The sequence below is a fragment of the Panthera uncia genome, assembly GCF_023721935.1.
Source record: "Panthera uncia isolate 11264 chromosome E2 unlocalized genomic scaffold, Puncia_PCG_1.0 HiC_scaffold_19, whole genome shotgun sequence".
Taxonomy (NCBI): Eukaryota; Metazoa; Chordata; class Mammalia; order Carnivora; family Felidae; genus Panthera; species Panthera uncia.
Window position 1 is genome coordinate 16,529,088 of NW_026057588.1, and position 20,148 is coordinate 16,549,235.

The 20,148-nt window shown below is 49.4% G+C and overlaps 1 protein-coding gene across 1 annotated transcript; it reads left to right on the forward strand.

Moving 5' to 3' along the window:
- The first annotated feature begins 875 nt into the window (after window positions 1-875).
- Window positions 876-19,943, forward strand: NPHS1 (NPHS1 adhesion molecule, nephrin). The gene is made up of 29 exons (XM_049621808.1): window positions 876-1,952; window positions 2,062-2,277; window positions 2,361-2,483; window positions 2,688-2,816; window positions 3,342-3,423; window positions 3,801-3,904; window positions 4,089-4,216; window positions 4,300-4,471; window positions 4,655-4,812; window positions 5,071-5,215; window positions 5,337-5,461; window positions 6,660-6,846; window positions 7,021-7,150; window positions 7,320-7,492; window positions 7,926-8,066; window positions 8,149-8,289; window positions 8,826-8,947; window positions 9,935-10,106; window positions 10,205-10,361; window positions 10,457-10,608; window positions 12,011-12,122; window positions 12,206-12,387; window positions 14,446-14,502; window positions 16,199-16,318; window positions 16,458-16,482; window positions 16,589-16,664; window positions 16,837-16,930; window positions 17,027-17,139; window positions 19,398-19,943. Exons 1-29 carry the CDS (start codon window positions 1,895-1,897, stop codon window positions 19,527-19,529), a joined length of 3,726 nt encoding a protein of 1,241 aa, XP_049477765.1. The 5' UTR covers window positions 876-1,894; the 3' UTR covers window positions 19,530-19,943.
- Window positions 19,944-20,148: the final 205 nt, after the last annotated feature.

A 20,148-nucleotide genomic window follows, 5' to 3' on the forward strand; every position in this document is an offset into this window, starting at 1 on the left:
GGGCCCTAAGACAGAACCTCCAGTTCTGCATCTAGTCTGTGCCCCGGGAGGCATGGGGGGGCAGTTGGGAGAGGGAATGTGGGGGAGGGCAAGGGGTCAGTAATGGGAGGGAAGCAGAACGACTAGAGCGAACATGAAGTATGGAGCTGTGGGGGCTCAGGCCAGATGCCTCATCTTGTTCCTGGAGGAAGACCAGAGGAGGGAGTCATGGCGATAGGAGTGGGGGGAGGAAACGGGCCGTTCCAATTCCTGCAGGAGATAAGCAGGCAGAAGAAGCTTATCCCATGTGAGTGTGTGTGTGTGCACACACTGGGATGGGGAGGGCAGGCCAGGCAGCATATGGTTATAAAATTCAAAGATGTGAGAAACAGGAGGACTCAGAGATGGAGAAACAAATAAAAGAAAGAGGTATAATCAGATATTGACTGAGAACAAATATTTAGTGAGTTTCTGGTGCGTGTGAGAGACAGAACACTGGGGGGAGAGTGGGGGATAGAGATGAGAACAAAGAAAGACAGAAAAACAGAGACATGTAGAGGCATAAAGAGAGACAGTGACGGAGGTAAAGGTTGACTGAGGTGTAACCACCTTATGGAGAGGGAGGGAGGGAGGAAAGGAGGAGAGAGATGGGGGAGGAGGGGAAGGGGGAAGGAGGGGAAGGGGGAACCTGGGGAGAGACAGAGGGAAGCTTCATGAACTAAAACTCACACAGCCAAGGGCTCCCAAGCTGGGCTCGCTCCTACACCCACTCAGCGAGTGTAGTCTTGAGCTCCGCCTTTCACTCCCACCACTCTGACTGCCTTGCACACTTATACCTCAAGTACTCTTTTTTTTTTAATTTTTAAAAATGTTTTTATTTATTTTTGAGACAGAGAGAGACAGAGTATGAGCAGTAGAGGGGTGGAGAGGGAGACACAGAATCCGAAGCAGGCTCCAGGCTCCGAGCTGTCAGCACAGAGCCCGACACGGGGCTCCAACCCACAAACCGTGAGATCACGACCTGAGCCGAAGTCGGACGCTTAACCGACTGAGCCACCCAGGCGCCCCATGTACCTCACGTACTCTTGCGTATACCTTCACAGGTCACAATTCACTCTCACTTCCCCATGCTCACATGCATGCTCGTGCACTCACACACACATGCACACACAGATATCTGCACTCCTGCGGTCTGTCAAACACACCCTTGCACGCTCTCCAGCAGAGACCCCCGATGGCAATGGGGGGAATGAGGTCTACTCAGGGAAGGAAGACACTTGCCAAGATCATGTACCAGGGGAGGAGAGAGCTGGGGAGTCCTAGATGACCCAGTTCTCCACCTGGGTCTGACCTGCTCCCCCTTATCCTTGGCCCAAGCCAGGCTCTTGGGGTCATCGGGGCTGGGGAGGCACCGAGGAGTATTCCTGGCATGTGCTGACAGGGGATTTCATGCTCTGGATGGGCTGGGAGGAGCCTGCTGGGCAGAGGCCTGGAACTGGAGGCTCTCGGGAGGGCGCCTGGGGGAGGCAGCATTGTGAAGACGACAGTGGCTGGGTCTCTGTCACTGAGGGTCTCTGCCACTGATCACATCAGCCTCATCACTCTCCTGGGCTCCTGAGGCCTGCCGGACTCTGAGCAGCCGTCCTCCCTGAGGGACTGAGTGGTGAGAGGAGAGCAGGGGAGTGGGTGGCTGGAGAGAAGAGACTGAAAAGGAGGAAGAAGAGAGAGAGAGAGGGAGAGAGAGACTGACGGACTGACTCCTGGGAAGAGAGGAAACCAGAGAAATAGAAGGAGATAAATGGACAAAGAGGGACAAGAAGCAAAGCAAGAGACATAGAAGGACCCAGAGAAAGACAGAAACAGAGGCAGCAGGTAGGCAGTGGACACCACAGGAGCCACAGGCAGAGGACCCGGGATGGCCCTGAGGACCCCTGGCAGGGTTCCCCTGCTCCTTCTGGGGCTGTTGACCACAGGTGAGTGGAATCCTGGTCTTGTGACCCAGCACCATGTGGCCCTCATTTCCCACTCGTGTTCTCCAGACAGACCCCCTGCCCTCTCCTGCTGACAGCCCTGTGTCCCCAGGCCTGGCGCATTTGCCACTCCCTGCTTCCGCCCCCCGAGGCTTCTGGGCTCTGCCCGAAAACTTGACGGTGGTCGAGGGGGCCACTGCTGAGCTGCGGTGTGGGGTCAGCGCCCCTGGCAGTGCGGTGCAATGGGCCAAAGATGGGCTACTCCTAGGTCCTGATCCTAGGATCCCCAGCTTTCCGAGGTACCGCCTAGAAGGGGACCCTGATAGAGGTAAGCGGTCAGGGCCTAAGACTCTAAGCCACCAGCAGGGGCTGACTGTGGCCCTGACCTGGGACTCTTGGTCTTACCTGCAGGTGAATTCCACCTGCACATTGAAGCATGTGACCTCAGCGACGATGCAGAGTATGAATGTCAGGTCGGCCGCTCAGAGACAGGCCCCGAGCTCGTGTCCCCCAGAGTGATCCTTACCATCCTGGGTATGGGTGAGAGACCCCCAGGACCCTTGAGTCCAGATTTCCAGCCCTCTCCTATCCCAGGGCCCAGGGTTCCAAGTCCCCAGTCCCTAGTCCCCAGTCCCAGACCCTGGGCGCCGAGCTCATTTCATGAGCAATGAGACTGAAAACCCAAATCCTCATATCTTTCTCAGTGGTGGCAGCTCACCTCAGACCCTTTCTCACCAGTGCCCCCCAAGGTGCTTCAGCTGACCCCTGAGGCAGGAAGCACAGTCACATGGGTAGCTGGGCAGGAGTACGTGGTCAGCTGTGTGTCTGGGGATGCAAAGCCAGCACCTGACATCACCTTCATCCAGAGTGAGTGGGTGAATTGGTGGGAACAGGGTAAAGCCTCTGGAGTGGGGAGGGGGTGTGTCCCCACCCAGTGCCCTCCTAGGGGTCCCAGAAAATAGGACCTTCCTGAGTGATGGGGATGCAGGAGGGGGCCTGGAGAGATGTTGAGGTCAGCGTGAGACCCTGTAAATAGGAGGGAACATCCAGGGAAAGGTACCAGAGTGATCGCAGGACTGCAGGTCTGGAACTCAGGGAAGAGCCCGAGGCTCCAGACAGAGATATGCGTGTCATCGTTGGTGCAGAAGCAAGAAGCTGGGTGATGGGGGTGAGTGATACAACCCAGCAAGGTGGTGAGGACAGGGGTGAGGCCCAGGACTTGGCCCCAGGGACTCCGGGAGGGCTGAACGTGCGGAGGAACAGAGCTGGTGCTTTTCCTCTGGAGCTAGGAGGGAGGGGGCAATATGTGCACCCTAGGATTTCCAGGCCATTCTCTTCAGGATCTACCTTGGGGGGAACCTGGCACCCCTCTAGCCCTCTTGTTACCCTAAGGTGGACAAACAATTTCTGACATCTCTGCTAATGTGAATGTGGGGTCCCAGGAGAAACTCTTCACCACAGAGGCCACAGCCAGGTATGAAAATTGGGATGCCTTCCCTCAGCCTGGCCCCCAAATTTTCCCATGAAAACCCCATATCCCAGGGATTTATGCACAGAGACTAGAGTCAGGTGTGAACATCTGGGACCTAATTCTTTACTCTGACACTTCAAAACATCTTCATGGGAATGAATGCAAATTCCAGAGCATCAAGTACAAGGGCTTTGGTGTGGGCTCCGGGATCCCAGTTTTCACTGCTGACCCCCCAGATGTCTTCCATAGAACTCTAGATCCTAGAGGAAACCAGCAGAGAAACTTAGACCAGATGTGGGAAACTGGGATCCCCACCTCTTCACCCTGACTCCCCAAATTTCAGATGACTCTGACTCCAGAACCCCAACTTCCCACCCCAGGGTGACACCTCAGAGCTCAGATAATGGGAAGCTGCTGGTCTGTGAGGGGTCCAGCCCAGCATTGGACACCCCTATCCGGGTCTCAGTCACCATGAATGTTCTGTGTAAGTAGGGGACTGAGTCAGCTATGGACATTAGGGGTGGGAAGCAGGAATTGGGGGTCCTGGGGAGTTCAGGGATTATGGAAGGTTCAGACTCTCAAGGAGAAACATGGGGGTTCAAGAGGCAGGTTGTGGGTCCTGGAAAGAATGGATGAGCTCCACAGGCCCAATGGGTACTGCTTCCCAGTCCCCCCAGGACCTCCTGTCATTGAATGGCCAGGCCTGGACGAGGGGCACGTGCGGGCAGGACAGAGCTTGGAGCTGCTGTGTGTGTCCCGAGGGGGAAATCCGCCAGCCACACTGCAGTGGCTGAAGGTGAGGGCAGAGGCAGGCATGGGGGTGGGAGGGTAGGGGGAGGAGCTGGCCCTGAGCTGGCCCAGGTCTGTCTCTGTCTCCAGAATGGCCAGCCCATGTCCACAGCGTGGGGCACAGAGCATGCTGAGGCAGTGGCCCGAAGCATGCTAGTGATGATTGTGCGACCAGAAGACCACGGGGCGAGGCTCAGCTGTGAGGCCCACAACAGCGTATCGACGGGAATCCAGGAACGTGGGGTCACCCTGCAGGTCACCTGTGAGTCCTGATGCCAGCTGCCCGTCTGTCAGTCTGTGCCCCAGAGAACCATCTGTTTGTGCCCCCAAATCATGCCTGACTGATGCCAAAGACCTTGTCATCTGTCCCCAGTCCCTTATCTGGGCCGGCCTGTGAGGCATCCAGCCTAGTTTAGTGTCTCTCCTTTGTCCATCGTCTCTGCAGTCCCCCCCAGTGCCATTACCATCCTGGGATCTGCGTCCCAGTCTGAGAACAAGAACGTTACACTCTCCTGCATCACCAAGTCCAGTCGCCCACGGGTCCTGTTGCGATGGTGGCTGGGTTGGCGGCAGCTGCTGCCCACAGAAGACATGGTCATGGATGTGAGGCGGTGGCCAGGCTCCCGGGTCTGAGGGAGGAGGGAGCTGAGGGCATGACTCCTGGATCTGGGCGAGGATGGGTCCGGCAGCCTGGATGCCTTGGTCCTTGGGGAGTATGCACTGGGGTCCTGGCCTCCTGGGTCTCAGAGGAGAGGGTGGAGAAGCTTTATGTGTCCCTGCTAGGGTCCCAGTTGAGCCCAGCCCTCAGTACCATGGATGGGAGTGATCTCGTTCCCAAGTCTGAAGCTCTCTCCCTGCCAGGGCCTGCATGGTGGCCACATCTCCATGTCCAACTTGACGTTCTTGGTGCGACGGGAGGACAATGGTCTGACCCTCACGTGTGAAGCCTTTAGTGAGGCCTTCACCAAGGAGACCTTCAAGAAGTCACTTATCCTGAATGTGAAATGTGAGCCCCCACCTTTGCCCAGAGGTGCCCCATCCCTTAGAGACCCCTCCCCACCCCCCACCCCCACCCCCATCAGGCCCAGCCCAGAGAGAAAGGCCATTCTTCCTGGCTCTCCCCACAGATCCTGCCCAGAAGTTGTGGATAGAGGGCCCCCCAGAGGGACAGCGCCTCCGGGCTGGGACTCGGGTGAGGCTGGTGTGTTTGGCCATTGGAGGCAACCCAGACCCATCTCTTACCTGGTTCAAGGTTGGTGCCAAGCAAGGGGTGTGGGGTGGCCAGAAAAGTGGGGGAAAGATGAAGCCCTTTCTTTCCTCCAGAGTCTTGGGAAATCTTGGGAAAACTTGAATTTCTTGAAAAATACTGGCGAGTTTGAGTTTTGGTAGGGAACTGGGAAAGACACAAATGCCATTAGAATTAAATGGAATCCTAGGAAAACTCTTGGAATTCTGGGAAAACAGTGAGAATTCTGGGGAAAAAGAAGGCATTCTAGATCAGGATAGGGAATTCTAGAGAAAAGGCAATTAATTTCATCAAAAGTAAAGAAAATTCTCATGAAATTTTGGGGATTCGGATGCAATGGCAGGAATTTTAGAGAAAGACTAAGAATTCCAGGAACAAAGACAAAGATAGGGTAGAGGCTGGAAATTTTGGGGAGAGACTAGTTATTCCACAGAACATTTGTAAATCTATTCATATTAATTAATTCGTGGGACTTGGGGGTAAGAAAGTGAAATTCCATTAAAATTAAGAGAAATTCTGACAGAATTCTGAGAAAATCCTGGGAAATTAGGGGGCTAGTGGAAATTTTGGGGGAAAGACTAGGGATTATAGGAAATTTCATTGGAGAGAATTCTTGGAAAATGCCAAGAATTTGGGCATTACACAGGTAAAAGACTATTTTAGGGTAATAGAATATTGGGAAAGGATTCAGAAACCTGTGGAAAGACTATGGAATTAAGAGAACAATCAAAGGAAATCTTTGGGGAAAGTGGGAATGTAAAGAAAAAGAACTAAAGATAGGAAAAAATGAAGAAATTCTGGGAAAGGCTTGGGGATTCCATGGGAGTTTCCAGGCAGGTGGTTGCTAAGCGTAGCTGGAGTGGTTGTTGAGGAGTGGGGCTGAGGGTCGGCAGGGGGCGCTAACAACTGCTGGCCTCCAGAGAGCAGAGCAGGCGGGGCGGGGAATGGGGGCGTGGGCCTGGAAGCCAGATCCCACCGCAAAACCGCGGAGCTCTGGGGGCCCAGGGTAAGTGGGAGAGACTCCAGGTGGGAGGTGCTCAGTTCCAATCCCCATTCCTCTACCCTAGCTGGGTGCCAGCGGAAGGGGGCGCCTTTTCTTCATCACAGGAAGGCTTTATCTGGACTGGGGGCAGCCAACCCGATGAGGCTCTTTCTGGGGGAAATGGCAGGCCTATGCGGTCCCCCCGTCAGTCTTTGCCCTCAGGACTCCCGTGCGGTGACCGAACCGCGGCCGCCCCAGGAGCCGCGGCGGGTGCAGCTGGGAAGTCTGGAGAAGTCGGGGAGCACCTTCTCCCGCGAGCTTGTACTGATCACGGGTCCGTCGGACAACCAGGCCAAGTTCACGTGCAAGGCGGGTCAGCTCAGCGCATCCACGCAGCTTGTGGTGCAGTGTGAGGGCGCGCACGGCCGTGGCCTGGGGGAGGGCTTGGTCGCGGCGGGAAACTAAGCCAGAGCCCGGCTGGGGGACAGTGGATGCCAAGAGCCAGGACTTGTGCAGCTGGGCCTGGAGTCTAGGTGAGGCGGAAGCAGGCTCTGAGTCTCGCTTTTCCGACTCATTCTTGAAGTTCCCCCAACAAACGTGACGATCCTGGCCAATGCGTCGGCGCTGCGCCCAGGGGATGCCTTAAACTTGACTTGCGTCAGCGTTAGCAGTAACCCTCCTGTCAATTTGTCATGGGACAAGGAGGGGGAGAGGTGAGAGTGCGAACGGCCCCACCACTCTCTGGTTCTGGTCATGCCTCTTTACCGTCTGAGCTCCCCTCCCCACCCCTGGTGTCCTGCCCTGTACCTAGTATGCCTCTGGCTCTGGTTCCATCCCTGAGCTGGCTCTGGCCTGACTCCGCCACCCCTGCCTGGTCCACAGGCTGGAAAGTGTGGCCATACCACCCCGTAGTGCCCCATTCAAAGGATCTGCAGCAGCCAGGAGTGTCCTTCTGAGAATGTCATCCCGTGACCACGGCCACCGAGTGACCTGCCGAGCCCACAGCACTGAGCTGCGGGAAACCATGAGCGCCTTCTACCGCCTCAATGTGCTGTGTATGTGGAACCCTCTGGATTCCCTCCTGATCCTCTACTACTTCGGTCTTCACCTTGACACTGTCCTCTATCTCCAATCTAAAGCTTGAAACTTTCCGGACCTTTATCCTGACCCCCGACTCTACACCAACTCCAATCCTGCCCAACCTCCATTTTGCCTTTGCCCTCTATCCTGACCCCTGACAGTGACCTCCATCCCGAACCCGCTCTCCATCTCCTAACCTGACTCTGGCCTTTATCCTTTTCCTACACTGGATTCTAACCTCTATCCTGAACCTAACCTCTGAGCTCAGCTCTGAACTTGTTACCTTGTCCACAACCTTAAATCTAGTTATGACCTAACTTTAACCCTTATACCGGTACCTGATCTCAAATCCGTCTCGGACCCCAGCCTTAACAACAATCTTGACTCGTGGTGGTGCTCCTTCCACAGACCCTCCAGAGTTCCTGGGGGAGCAGGTGCTTGTGGTGACCGCGGTGGAGCAGGGTGAGGCACTGCTGCCTGTGTCTGTGTCTGCCAACCCTGCCCCGGAGGCCTTCAACTGGACCTTCCGGGGCTACCGCCTCAGCCCAGGTGCGCGGAGTGGGCAGAGAGAAGGGTGTGGGTCTCCTGGACGTAGAGAAGGGTGCAGGCCCCTCACCCTGACCTCCCCCAGCTGGTGGCCCTCGGCATCGCATCCTGTCCGGTGGAGCTCTGCAGCTATGGAACGTGACCCGTGCTGACGATGGCCTTTATCAGCTGCATTGCCAGAACTCAGAGGGCACCGCCGAAGCGCTAGTGCGGCTGGATGTGCACTGTGAGCCCCCTTCATCATCCTAGGAAACGAGAGTGTTCTGGGGGGCCTGCCCTCCATGGAAGCCACACCAACTCAGGGAACCTTGTGGAGTCTCCTTATTGTGGAAGCTCCACACACCCAGAGATATTCACCCATCCTGAAAGCTTCCCACTCCGGGAGCCTCTACGGTGATGGAGTCACTCCCACTTTGGGAACCCTGTCCACTAGTGAGACTCTATGTGGAATTTGCTCAGACAGGGGGCCCACCTACATAGGAATTACTCTCATCAGGAAGCCAAGCCCGCTGTGGAAGCTCCACTTCCACACAATCCTGGAAGTCCACCAGACCTACTCTTGTCACTACAGAGACACAGCAGAGGGTGGGGAATGTCTCACTAACACTGAGAACTTTACTCCAAGTGCTCTTCATAAAGGGCAGTCTGTATTACACCTGTAACTTTCCTGAACACCTCTAAGACACCTCTCCTACTTGGGACCTTCTCTCACCATCAATTGTGTAGGCCCAAGTGCCTTCCCCAAATCCTTGCCTCCCCCAGATGCCCCCACTATACGAGTTCTCCAGGATCCTACTGAGGTGAATATTGGGGGTTCTGTGGATATAGTCTGCACCGTTGATGCCAATCCCATCCTTCCAGGGATGTTCAACTGGGAGAGGCTGGTAAGGATCCAACCTTTGGTAAATGGAAGTGGGGTCTGGGGATGTGTTTTCTTAACTGTGAATTCCTTGGGAGGAGGGATCACATCTACGTGATCCTGTATAATTACATATTTATTGGGACATACTCCAGTGAACTGGAGAACTGGCAGGTGAATGGCAGATGGATGGGTGCATTTGTGGCTAGATAACCAAATGAGTGGGTGGACAGGTAGATGGATATATGGATCAATAGGTAGGTGGATGGATGGATGAATGAATGAATGGATGGATGGACAAATGGACAAGTGAATGAATAGACTGATGGTGAATAGATAAGTAGGTAAATGACTGAATGAGAGAAATAAATGGATTAGATTAGAGAGTAAATGGATAGATAAATACACCATCAGTAGAAAGATGTCTGTGAAAAGATTATGGATGGATGCATGGATGGATGGGTGCAGAGGTCAGTGGAGAGATGAAGAGATAAATAAATAGGTATCTGGATGGACTGATGAACAGTTGCATGTATTTATGGGTATGTGCGCATATGAACAAATAGATGAGGTGGATGGGTGGACAGATGGAAGGGTGGGCAGATGGATAGATAGAAGGAAGATAAATAGCTGGGTGAATGAATGGGCAAATGAATGAATGGATAGGAGAGGGAGATGGATGGACAGATAAATGAATAAATTGATAAATAGGTGCATGGTCAAATAGACAGGTGGATGGGTAGATAAATGGTTCCAAGCATGAATGGTTGGATAAATGGATGGGTGAATAGTTGTCTGGATTGGTGGATGAATGGATGGACCCATGCACAAATGATTGGATAAATGGATAGATAGATGGATGACTGGGGGAATGGATAGGGAATTTTTTCTTTGCTAGATCTGTGGAGGATGATTGTGCCTAGGAGAATAAAGATATAGGAGGGACCCAGTTTGGGGGATAACAGAGCTGGGGTCAGACTTGGGGGCCATCTCCTGTATCTTGTGCCTCAAGGGAGAAGAGGAAGAGGACCACAGCCTGGATGACATGGAGAAGATGTCAAAGGGATCCACAGGGCGTCTTCGAATTCACCATGCCAAACTGGACCAGGCTGGTGCTTACCAGTGCATCGTGGACAATGGAGTAGCACCTCCAGCCCGAGGGCTGGTCCGACTTGTTGTCAGATGTGAGTGACACCCAAAATCCTGACTTCAAGGCCTGCCACTATGCCCACATTTCTTATGTCCTTCCACATACCTTATGTTGACCAACAACCCCTCCTAGTTGCCCCCCAGGTGGAGCACCCCACTCCCCTAACTAAGGTGGCAGCAGCTGGAGATAGCACCAGTTCTGCCACCCTCCACTGTCGTGCCCGAGGTGTCCCTAACATCGTCTTCACTTGGACCAAAAATGGAGTCGCTCTGGATCTCCAGGATCCCAGGTGAGTCAAGGCCTAGCCATGTAGCACCCTAGTCCCAACTTTGGTCCCCCAACCTTAGTTACCTTCCCTGAGTCCCTGCCACACCTCTTCTCCAGATACACAGAACACACATACCACCAGGGTATGGTCCACAGCAGTCTCCTGACTATTGCCAATGTGTCTGCGGCCCAGGATTATGCCCTGTTCACGTGCACAGCCACCAACCCCCTTGGCTCAGACCGCACCAACATTCAACTCGTCAGCATCAGTATGGTGGGAGTGGGGTGTGAGGGTGTTGGGAGGGTGCTCCCTGGGTCAAACCCAATCTCTAGTTGGCCCAGAATGGCAGTGTTCCCCAAACCTGAGAGGTGTTTATGAGTGAGGATGGAGTTTCTGCCTGCCCTGAAAATCCTAACAGATTCTGGATCTTTAGGAAAACTCATAGCAAAGAAAAAAAAGGCAGTGGGTAGGTGAGGGATAATTTATTGGCCCAAGTAACCGAAAAGTAGATCATCAGGAGTTGCTAGATCTAGGTTCACTGCCATCCAGAACTCTCTGTCTCTCAGGTCTGCTTTTCTGTGTTGGCTTTATTCTAAGGCTCCTCATGGAGGGCTGTTAGACTTCCCAGGGGACATAGAATCTTTTTCTTTTCCTAACAGTGGTATGAAAGTACTAGAGTTAAGACTCATTGGCTCTACTCAGCTCCCATCCCACCCCTGAACAAACCCCGTGGTCAGGGAAGGCGACATTCTGGTTTGTTTGGCCTGGACACAAATCTATCCTACAAGGGAGTGGAGTCACTTCCATCAGAAGCATTTGGCCTAAGAATGTGGGCTAGTGGTTTTCCAAAGGATACTCAGGATTGTGTAACCAGAAGAAATGAGGAATGGATGTGAAATAGGCACCAAAAAATCCACACAAGGAACGTATGTCATGTACAGCCAATACTCATTACTTGTCAAGTCTGTATTTGTAAATTTGCCTACTTGCTAAAGTTTATTTGTAATCTCAAAATCAACACTCATGCTGCTTTCTTGGTCACTTGGGGACATGTCCAGAGCAGGCAAAAAAAATTGAGTTGCCCAGTGAGGACATTCTCAGCTGGGGTAGAATAAGCTGACACTCTGCCTTCTTGTTCCAGCTTTCATCCTATAACGAAGTGTCTTCTTTGTGGCCCTATCTGGTGCCACATTTTTTTTTTCACTTTTGTGCTTTTTGTTAGTGATCTTGTTATTTAAAATGGCCTCTAGGCACAGTCCTGAATTGCTATCTACTGTTCCTAAACATATGGAGAAAACACTTCTGTTGGATAGGCTTCCTTCAAACATCAATTATGACATTGTTGGCCGTGAGTTCAATGTTAATGAATCGATCAATAAGATATATTAAATAAGGTGTCTTTAGACAGCAGCACACACAAAACAAGATCATGTATTGACTGGTTGATGAAAATGTGACTGCAGGCTCACAGGAGTCTGACTCTGCATGTCTCCCAGAAGCAATGATTTGATATTCTGTAATTCAGTGGTCATAGCAACTTTATAGAACATAACCACTACTAATCACAAGAATCAACTGTATATTTAAAATCATTCTTAGAAAAATCTGGAAGGAATCTTGCAGAACCCTTTTGTATCCTCTGACTATTTCCCTCATCCTTTTCCTCAAAGGCCGCCCAGATCCCCCAACAGGATTAAAGGTCATGAGCATGACCCCATACTCAGTGGGGTTGGAATGGAAGCCTGGCTTTGATGGGGGTTTGCCACAGAGGTTCCAAATCAGGTGGGTTCCTGTCAAGGCAGGAAGGGATGGCAGCCAGCAGGGCTGGGGCACCTCCCTCAATGACTGCCCTTCCTCTCATGCAGGTATGAGGCTCTGGGGACTCCAGGGATCCTGTACATGGATGTCCTACCACCTCAGGCCACCACCTTCACACTGACTGGGCTGCAGCCCTCTACACGATACAGGGTCTGGCTGCTGGCCAGCAATGCCCTGGGGGACAGCGGACTAATGGACAAGGGGTCCCAGATCTCTGTCACCACCCCAGGTGGGAAAGGACAGTCTTGAGCAGGTTTTAGACCCCCTCAGGGGACTTGTAGGATGGTATAGTGAAGTAGATACTATTATTCCCTTTTTATAGATGAAGAAACTGAGGACTAGAGAGGTTAAGCAAACTGTTGAAGCTCACACAGCTAGAAGGAGGTAGAGATGAGATTGGAACTCAGGAAGATGAACGCCAGGAAGCAGTTTTTAGCCACTAAACTATACTGTCTGAATGTGATTAATGACACAAGGGAAATTAGAAGAAAGTTTAAATTGAATGAAAATGAAAACATGGAAATTGTGGGCTGCAGCTAAAGCAGTGCTTAACAGGAAACTTGTAACATTGAGTGCTCATTTATGTTTTTAAAAAGGCTTCAAATTGATGCTTAGTTTCTATCTTAAGAAATTAGAAAAAGAAGGGCAAATTAAACCTAAAGGAAACAGGAAGAAAATAATAAAGGTAAGAGCAAAAATCGATGGACTAGAAAACAGAAAAACAATAGAAAAAAATCAGTGAAGCCAAAAGCTGCTGCTTTGAAAAGATCAATAACCTTTATAAAGCTAATCAAGGCAGGGGCAACTGGGGGGTTCAGTTGGTTTAAGCGTCTGACTCTTGGTTTCAGCTCAGGTCATGATCTCACTGTTCGGTTCGTGAGTTTGAGCCCCATGTCAGTCTCTGTGCTGACAGTGAGCTCAGAGCCTGCTTGGGATTCTGTGTCTCCCTCTCTCTCTCTGCCCCTCCCCCACTCATGCTGTCTCTGTCTCTCTCAAAAATAAACTTTAAAAAAAGAAAAAAAAAAACAACAAAAATCAAGGCAAAAAAGAGGGAAGATGCAACCTCACCATTATCAGGAATGAGAGAGGACATTACTACTAATCTACAGATATTAAGGACAAGTTAGGGAATATTATGGACAACTTTATGCCAATAAATTCAGCAACTTTGATGAAAGGGACAAATTCTTTACTATGACTAATGAGAAGAACGTTTTGACTCTGGCAGGCACTGTAGTGTGGTGGCTAATCACACAGAGCCTGGTTCAGACAAGCCTGGATTCAGGTCTCAGCCCTGCCACTTCCTAGTTGTGAGACCTTGGGCAAATTACTTAACATTTTTGAGCCTCAGTTTCTAAAAATAAGGCATCTCAGATCTCTGTGCCTATTTCTGAAAGTAAGGTGTCTCTCAGACAGTGTGAGGATTAAATAATATGTCTAAAGTGCTTAAACCATGGACGCATACAAAGTAAATGCTATGTAAATGCCGATTCAAAGAAATGCACCCCCCTCCCGCCCCCGCTCAACTTCTGTTTACACTGCCCCATGAAAACTCACTCTTTCTGTCTTTCCCTTCCTGACACAGTAGTCTTTTTCCTCACGGAAGTAAGGAGTTCTTCCCATTCCTCCTCTTTCTTTCCCCCAGTGGAGTCTTCTCTTTAGGTACTAAAGCATAAAGTGCCACATTCACTTCACTTGTTCTACAGCTGATACCTCTACGAAGACATTCTGAGAGGGGCACCTGGGTGGCTCAGTCAGTTGAGTGTCCACCTCTTGATTTCGGCTCAGGTCATGATCCCAGGGTTGTGGGGTTGAGCCCTGAGTCTCCTCTACACTGAACATGGAGCCTGCTTGAGATTCTCTCTCTGTCTCTCTGTCTCTGTCTCTCTCTCTCCCTCTGTCCCTCTCCCTGACTTGTGTTCTCTCTCTAAAATAAAACAAAATAAAATAAAATAAAATAAAATAAAATATAAAAAAAGACATTCCGAGAGCCCAGCATCATTTTTGATTAACTCTCCAAAACTGATAATTCAGGTTAAAAGGACATTCCATAGCATAAAGCACTCATCAATAATAATAATTAGTAGTAGTATTAGAGTGGCTATTAATAGCATTGCCATTACTATCAGGATTTGCAGATGTCTTTGAAATATTCCTAAAGAAGACAAAAATCAGTTCCTCAAAATGGGTTGAAAAACTTAATAGGAAACTAAGAAATACTTAAGGCTTATCCCAGATTCTTGGTGTTAATTCACAATCTCTATATCCACCGCCCCCCCCACCCTAGGTCTAGACCAGCCTTCTGGAGAACCTGACTATCAACTGCCCACAGAGCAGCCTACAAGTAAGTTTTCAATCAGCTGAGTATCCCTCCCTCCTCTGAGAATAGAACCTTCCGGTTTCCAGCTCCGCCTGCTCTGTTTTGTGGCCACAGCCCCTTAAGACTTAGCTCTGTCCCTCACCCACATCCTCAGCTCTTTCTCTTGCCTGGATGTGATACGTTTTCTCTCTGCCTAATTCAGTTTAATTCTGAAAGAATTAGCTGGTTCTCTGCCCTGTGCAGAGCCTGTATCAGCGTTTGAGGCAAAATAAAGCACTTCAAACACGGGTACTTAGAGCTACAACCATTGTTTTTCTTGTTTCTATGAGTGACCCAATACTTCTGTTCTGAGCCACAGGCAGCTGGAGGCTCAGCTGGGACTAGTTGATCTAGAATGGCCTCCTCCTCACACATCTGACAATCTGGCTCTTGGTTGGGACAATGGAAGTAACCGGGCCACATGTCTCTTCTTGGTTTGTTCACATGGAGGTGGTCACAGGAGTCTCAAGAACAGCAGGACAGGACAAGCACTTTCAAGCTTCTGATTCTGTCATATTTGCTATTGCCTCATGGGCTGAAGCAAGTGACGTGGCTCAACTCAGAGTCAGTGTGGAAGGGGACTACTCAAGAGTGTGGTTATAGGGACAGAATTATGACCATTTTGCAAACAGTCCCCCTTCAAAGTCTGAGAAGAAGGTTGCAAGTGACATAAATTCACCTGTGTGGGCAATAAAAAGAAATGCTTGGCTTGTGAAATTGAAAACTCCAATACGTGCTCACAACATTCACCAAGGATCTATTTCTCATCCCCTCTCAACTTTGCCTTTGTCTTTTATAGCTTTCTTCTCAGGTTCTTTCATCAAGAGAGCAAAGAATTAACACCCCCCACCCCCATACACACACATACTTCTAGCTCTGTTCTCCTTCTTAGCAGCCAGCAGAGGAGTGTTCTAATTATTCTGGCAAAAATCCACCTTGGGTAAAATGCTGGATTGGTCTGAACTGATCACTGTGGAAAGAGGGATGGGTGCTCCCGTCGGCCAGGGTGGGCCATTGTGTCCTCCATGGAAGTCTGCAGAAACATACAGCCTGAGAGTGAGGGATGGTTATTTCCTTGAAGGAAATTAGTGCTGTCAGCAGAAGATGGGGAGATGGATGCTGAGCAGACGTCTACTTAAAGGGATTTAGTCTTGCCCTTAGGGATATAGCAGGGATTCCGATATTATCTGGAATGGAAGCTTGTGCAAAGAGGAAGTCATTTGAGAAGAAAATCAGTTGAGAAGAAAAGCCATTTAAGGACAGACATTTGACTATTCCAAATAGTCACACTTACAGGCGTGGCTTTGCCTCAGTGATTCTGGAAATAACCAGTGGTTAATTTGTGTGGCCAGAGGGTCCAACACCAGGGTCTATGGTTGGTGGGCAAGGCTTGATACCTGGGGAGAGGCCTTGAATGCCCAGCTAAGGAGCTGAAGCTCCCCCCTGAATCCACACGTGGGGCTCAGACAGAAGTAGGACCCACTGTTAGTGGCTTGACTTGAGAAAGTAGCCACCTGCCCTGGGGTGGAAAGAAGGAATGGACATGGAAATCCCTGCCCATCTGCTTTTCCGACCTGAGAAGAGACCTTTGCTTAATCAGAAATGAGCATTGTCAGAGAATGCTGCTCCGGGCCTACAGCCAGTTGTTTTGGGTTCATTGAGGGGTACCTTCTGCCCCCAGGACCCTCAGGGCTGCCCCTGATGCCTGTGCTGTTTGCTGTTGGGGGTCTTTTGCTGCTTTCTAACATCTCCTGTGTTGGGGGATTCCTCTGGCAGCGGAGACTGAGGCGTCTTGCTGAAGGTGAGGAGAGACCCTCTTCCCCTGCAGGGATGGAGGCCCAAGGGTGACATGAAGCCCTGAGCTTCATATTGAAAGTCTCTCAGGGCCTGGCTGGCCAGAGGAGGGGTGTCTCTGATCCCTTTTTCCCTACTTCCCTCAGGCATCTCAGAAAAGACAGAGGCAGGGTAAGTGGGAATATTTTTCTGTAAGAAAGATTCTGAGGGAGGAGTTTTGGGGATGAGAGGTGTCAGAATCAACACCCAACTGCCCTCCATACCTCTATCCTGGAAGGTCGGAGGAAGACCGAGTCAGGAATGAATATGAGGACAGCCAGTGGACTGGAGGCCAGGACACTCAAAGCTCCATGGTGAGTGGGGGTGCTTCCAAATGCCCTGCTAATAGTGAACTGGCAGACTAAAAGCCTGTCATTAGCTTTGGGTTTATCATTGTCCTTTCTTGGAGCTATGGAGTCAGAGGATAGAAAACATTTTATCTGTTGTTTTTTTTGGGGGGGGGGCATGGGTGGGTGTTATTGACAGGTTAGCACAACAGATGTAGAGCCATATTACCACTCCATGAAGGACTTCAGCCCCCAGCTACCACCAACACTGGAGGAGGTGTCTTATCCCCGAGGTGAGTCATGACCACATCAGAACTCCCCCTGCTCATAGATACCCTTGACATCTGGATGGGCGCCCTGATCATCCCTTCCTTTCACTCCAGCTCCAGGTCTCACACATCTTGAGGAGGATATGGCTTTTCCTGGACACCTGTATGATGAAGTGGAAAGACTGAATGCCCCATCTGGGGCCTGGGGACCCTTGTATGATGAAGTACCAATGGTGAGGAGATTTGTATCAGCATAAGTCTTTTCTGGCTCATGCCAGAAACCCACCTCCTACTGCTTATATTGGTGAGGGTAAGCTAGACACCATAGCAAAAAGTCCTGGCTACAATCCAGTGGTCTAAAGATTGCCTATTTCTTTCTCACATAACAATCAGAGGTGAGTGACCTTGTTGCACGTGGCTATTCCAGAATTCAAGTTCTTTCCATTGTGTTCCTCTGCTATCTGTGAGTACATTGTTCAAATTTGCATGGATAGGCCAGTCCACTGGGGGTTTCAACTGGTGGGATAGGGAAAAATAGAGTGTGGTGGAGGCACAACCCTGCCTTATGGCCCAGGCCCAGAAATGGTACACTCTATTCATTCCCCAGTGAGAACACAGTCACATGGCCACACCTAACTGTAAAGGAGACTGAGAAATACAGTCCAGTTTGGAGATATATGCCTCACTATAGTTCTGTTATTGTGGAAGAAGGAATCTATGCATTCTGTTGGATAATTAGCCTTCTCCAATACACTGGTTAAGTAGAGAGACATAGAGAAATATTTTTTTGGCTCATTCAATTGAAAAGTCAAGGGAAACCCAGAGTTTCCTCCCTAGAAATGTCCCTAGAAAATTCAGGTTTGTATCCTATTAGATTGGAAATCCTCAGAAAAAGAGAATGTCTTTTTTCCAATAGCCCTAAAGCCCCAGTGCTGACACTTTATTAGTCTAGCTTTGGTCACATACTTATTGCTGAAACACTGAGGCAGGGGAAGGACTATGCTAAGACAGGTCTGGATCGGTGTCCAGCCATGGCATCAGGGATTAGGGGCCAGTTTCACTCAATCCACCAGCCCGAGTGGGAGAGGAACAGAGAGCCCAGAGGGAAGTGAAGATGGTGGCTGGGCAGGCAAGAACAACAGACACTTTTGACCATCAACTACCCCCACCTACTGCCCCACAGTAAGGGAGATGGGTCAGAACCCTTGCCTTTCTGTGTGGCCTTGGCTAATGCTCTGGCACCTCTGGGCCAAGGATTTCCCTCTGTAACTTTGTCCCAGAGAGGGCACTGTTCTCACCAGCGTGTAAATAGCAGGGCATTAAAATGCTGTCCGTGGTGCTGAACCATATGTGCCCTCTAAAGCACAGATGCAGTCTGCACTCTTTCTGTAAGGGTCCAGATAATAAATATTTTGGGCTTTGCAGGACATGCTGTCCTTTTCAAAACCACTCATCCCTGCAGCTGTACTATAAAAGCTCCCATAGACAATATATAAATGAACAAATGTGGCTAAGTTCCAATAAAACTTCCTTTTTGGACACTGAAATTTGAATTTCATGTAATTTTAATATGTCATAAATATTCTTATTTTGATATTTTCCCATCAATTAAAATATGTAAAACCATTCTTATCCCCTCAGCAGTACAAAAACAGGCAGCAGACCATATTTGTCCCATGGACAAATCTGCTCTAAAGTTTGCCAAGCTAAAACAACCATTTTCTCCCAATTCTAGGGCAAAGCACATGTATAGTAAGGATCCTTCTACATGGTCTTCTATTTTGATGAAAATTTGGAAATTTATAGGACTAACAGAATCACAACTCACATTCTACAATTCCCGATATCATGCTTTTTTGTTTCTATTTTATTTTTTAAAAGATTTTATTTTTCTTTATTTCTTTCATTTTTTTATTTTGAGAGAGAGAGAGAGAGCATGCATGTGTGTACACATATGAGTTGTGGGAGGGCAGAGAGACAGAGAGGGAGAGAGAGAATCCCAAACAGACTCTGCACTCTCAGCACGGAGCCCGACATGGGGCCTGATCTCATGAACCCGTGAGATCATGACCTGAGCCAAAACCAAGAGTCAGATGCTTAACCAACTGAGCCACCCAGGCACCCCTTAAAGATCTTATTTTTAAGTTATCTCTATACCCAAAGTGGGGCTTGAACTCACAACCCCAGAGATCCACAGTCACATGCCCTACTGACTGAACCAGCCAGGCACCCCTCCTGCATTTTTTAAAGTTTCATATTTCTGACATTTACATTATTTTTCTGACAAAAATAATGAGATATCTTGGACTTGAGGCTCATGGAGGCTCATTGTAATCACTCTCTTCTTTGTATATGTTGGATTCCCTCCCATAATTAGAAACTAAAACATTTTTTTCTGGGAATTTGAGTAGGAGTGTGTATCCCTCCTAGAGCTGCAATGGTGACCCACAGGGCATCTCTCTATGGTTCTAACTCCAACTTTGTTTGTCAGGGCCTCTGTGATCCCTGCTGGCCTGAGGAGACATATGAAGATACAAGAGGAATCTATGATCAGGTGGCAGGAGACTTTGACCCGATGGAAACTGATTCTCTACCTTTTGAGCTGAGGGGACATCTGGTGTGAAAGCCTTCTCAACACCCTTTTCCTACACCTGCAGGACATAATATACCAATGGTCCTTTTTATTCCAATATGGGCTGAGCTTATTAAGTGAGCTCCATAAGACACAAAGGGACTGGACTATTTTGGGGAAAGGTGTGTGTAAGTGACAGGAGATGATTCAAGCCGGTGCCAAAAAGGCTTGTATAAATAAAGTTCCTCCTGGAGCCAGCTTTGGAAACTAAACTTCTCCAAAGGGGAACAGTAAATTATAAAAGACATCTCAATAATGAAAAAGCTATTCCAGGGTCTTTATACTTTTTTACAGTAAAATTTTCAGAAGTTGGAAATGACATATTAAAAATAGTTCATTTTGAAGTCAACTACACCCAAAATAGCTAATAATAAGTGGAATTTATGAGCCATTGTTATGTCCTACAATATTATTTTCCACAAGTATCTAAAACATGATGTATAGACTATGACACACAGGTAAACATAAATAGACTCTATAGAAAATAAAAAGACAATAAAAGAAGATAGACACAAAATAATATATATTATATGATTTCACTTACAGAAATTCTAAAACAGGCAAAGCTAATTTAAGGTGACAGAACAGATCAGTGCTTTCCTGGGGCCCG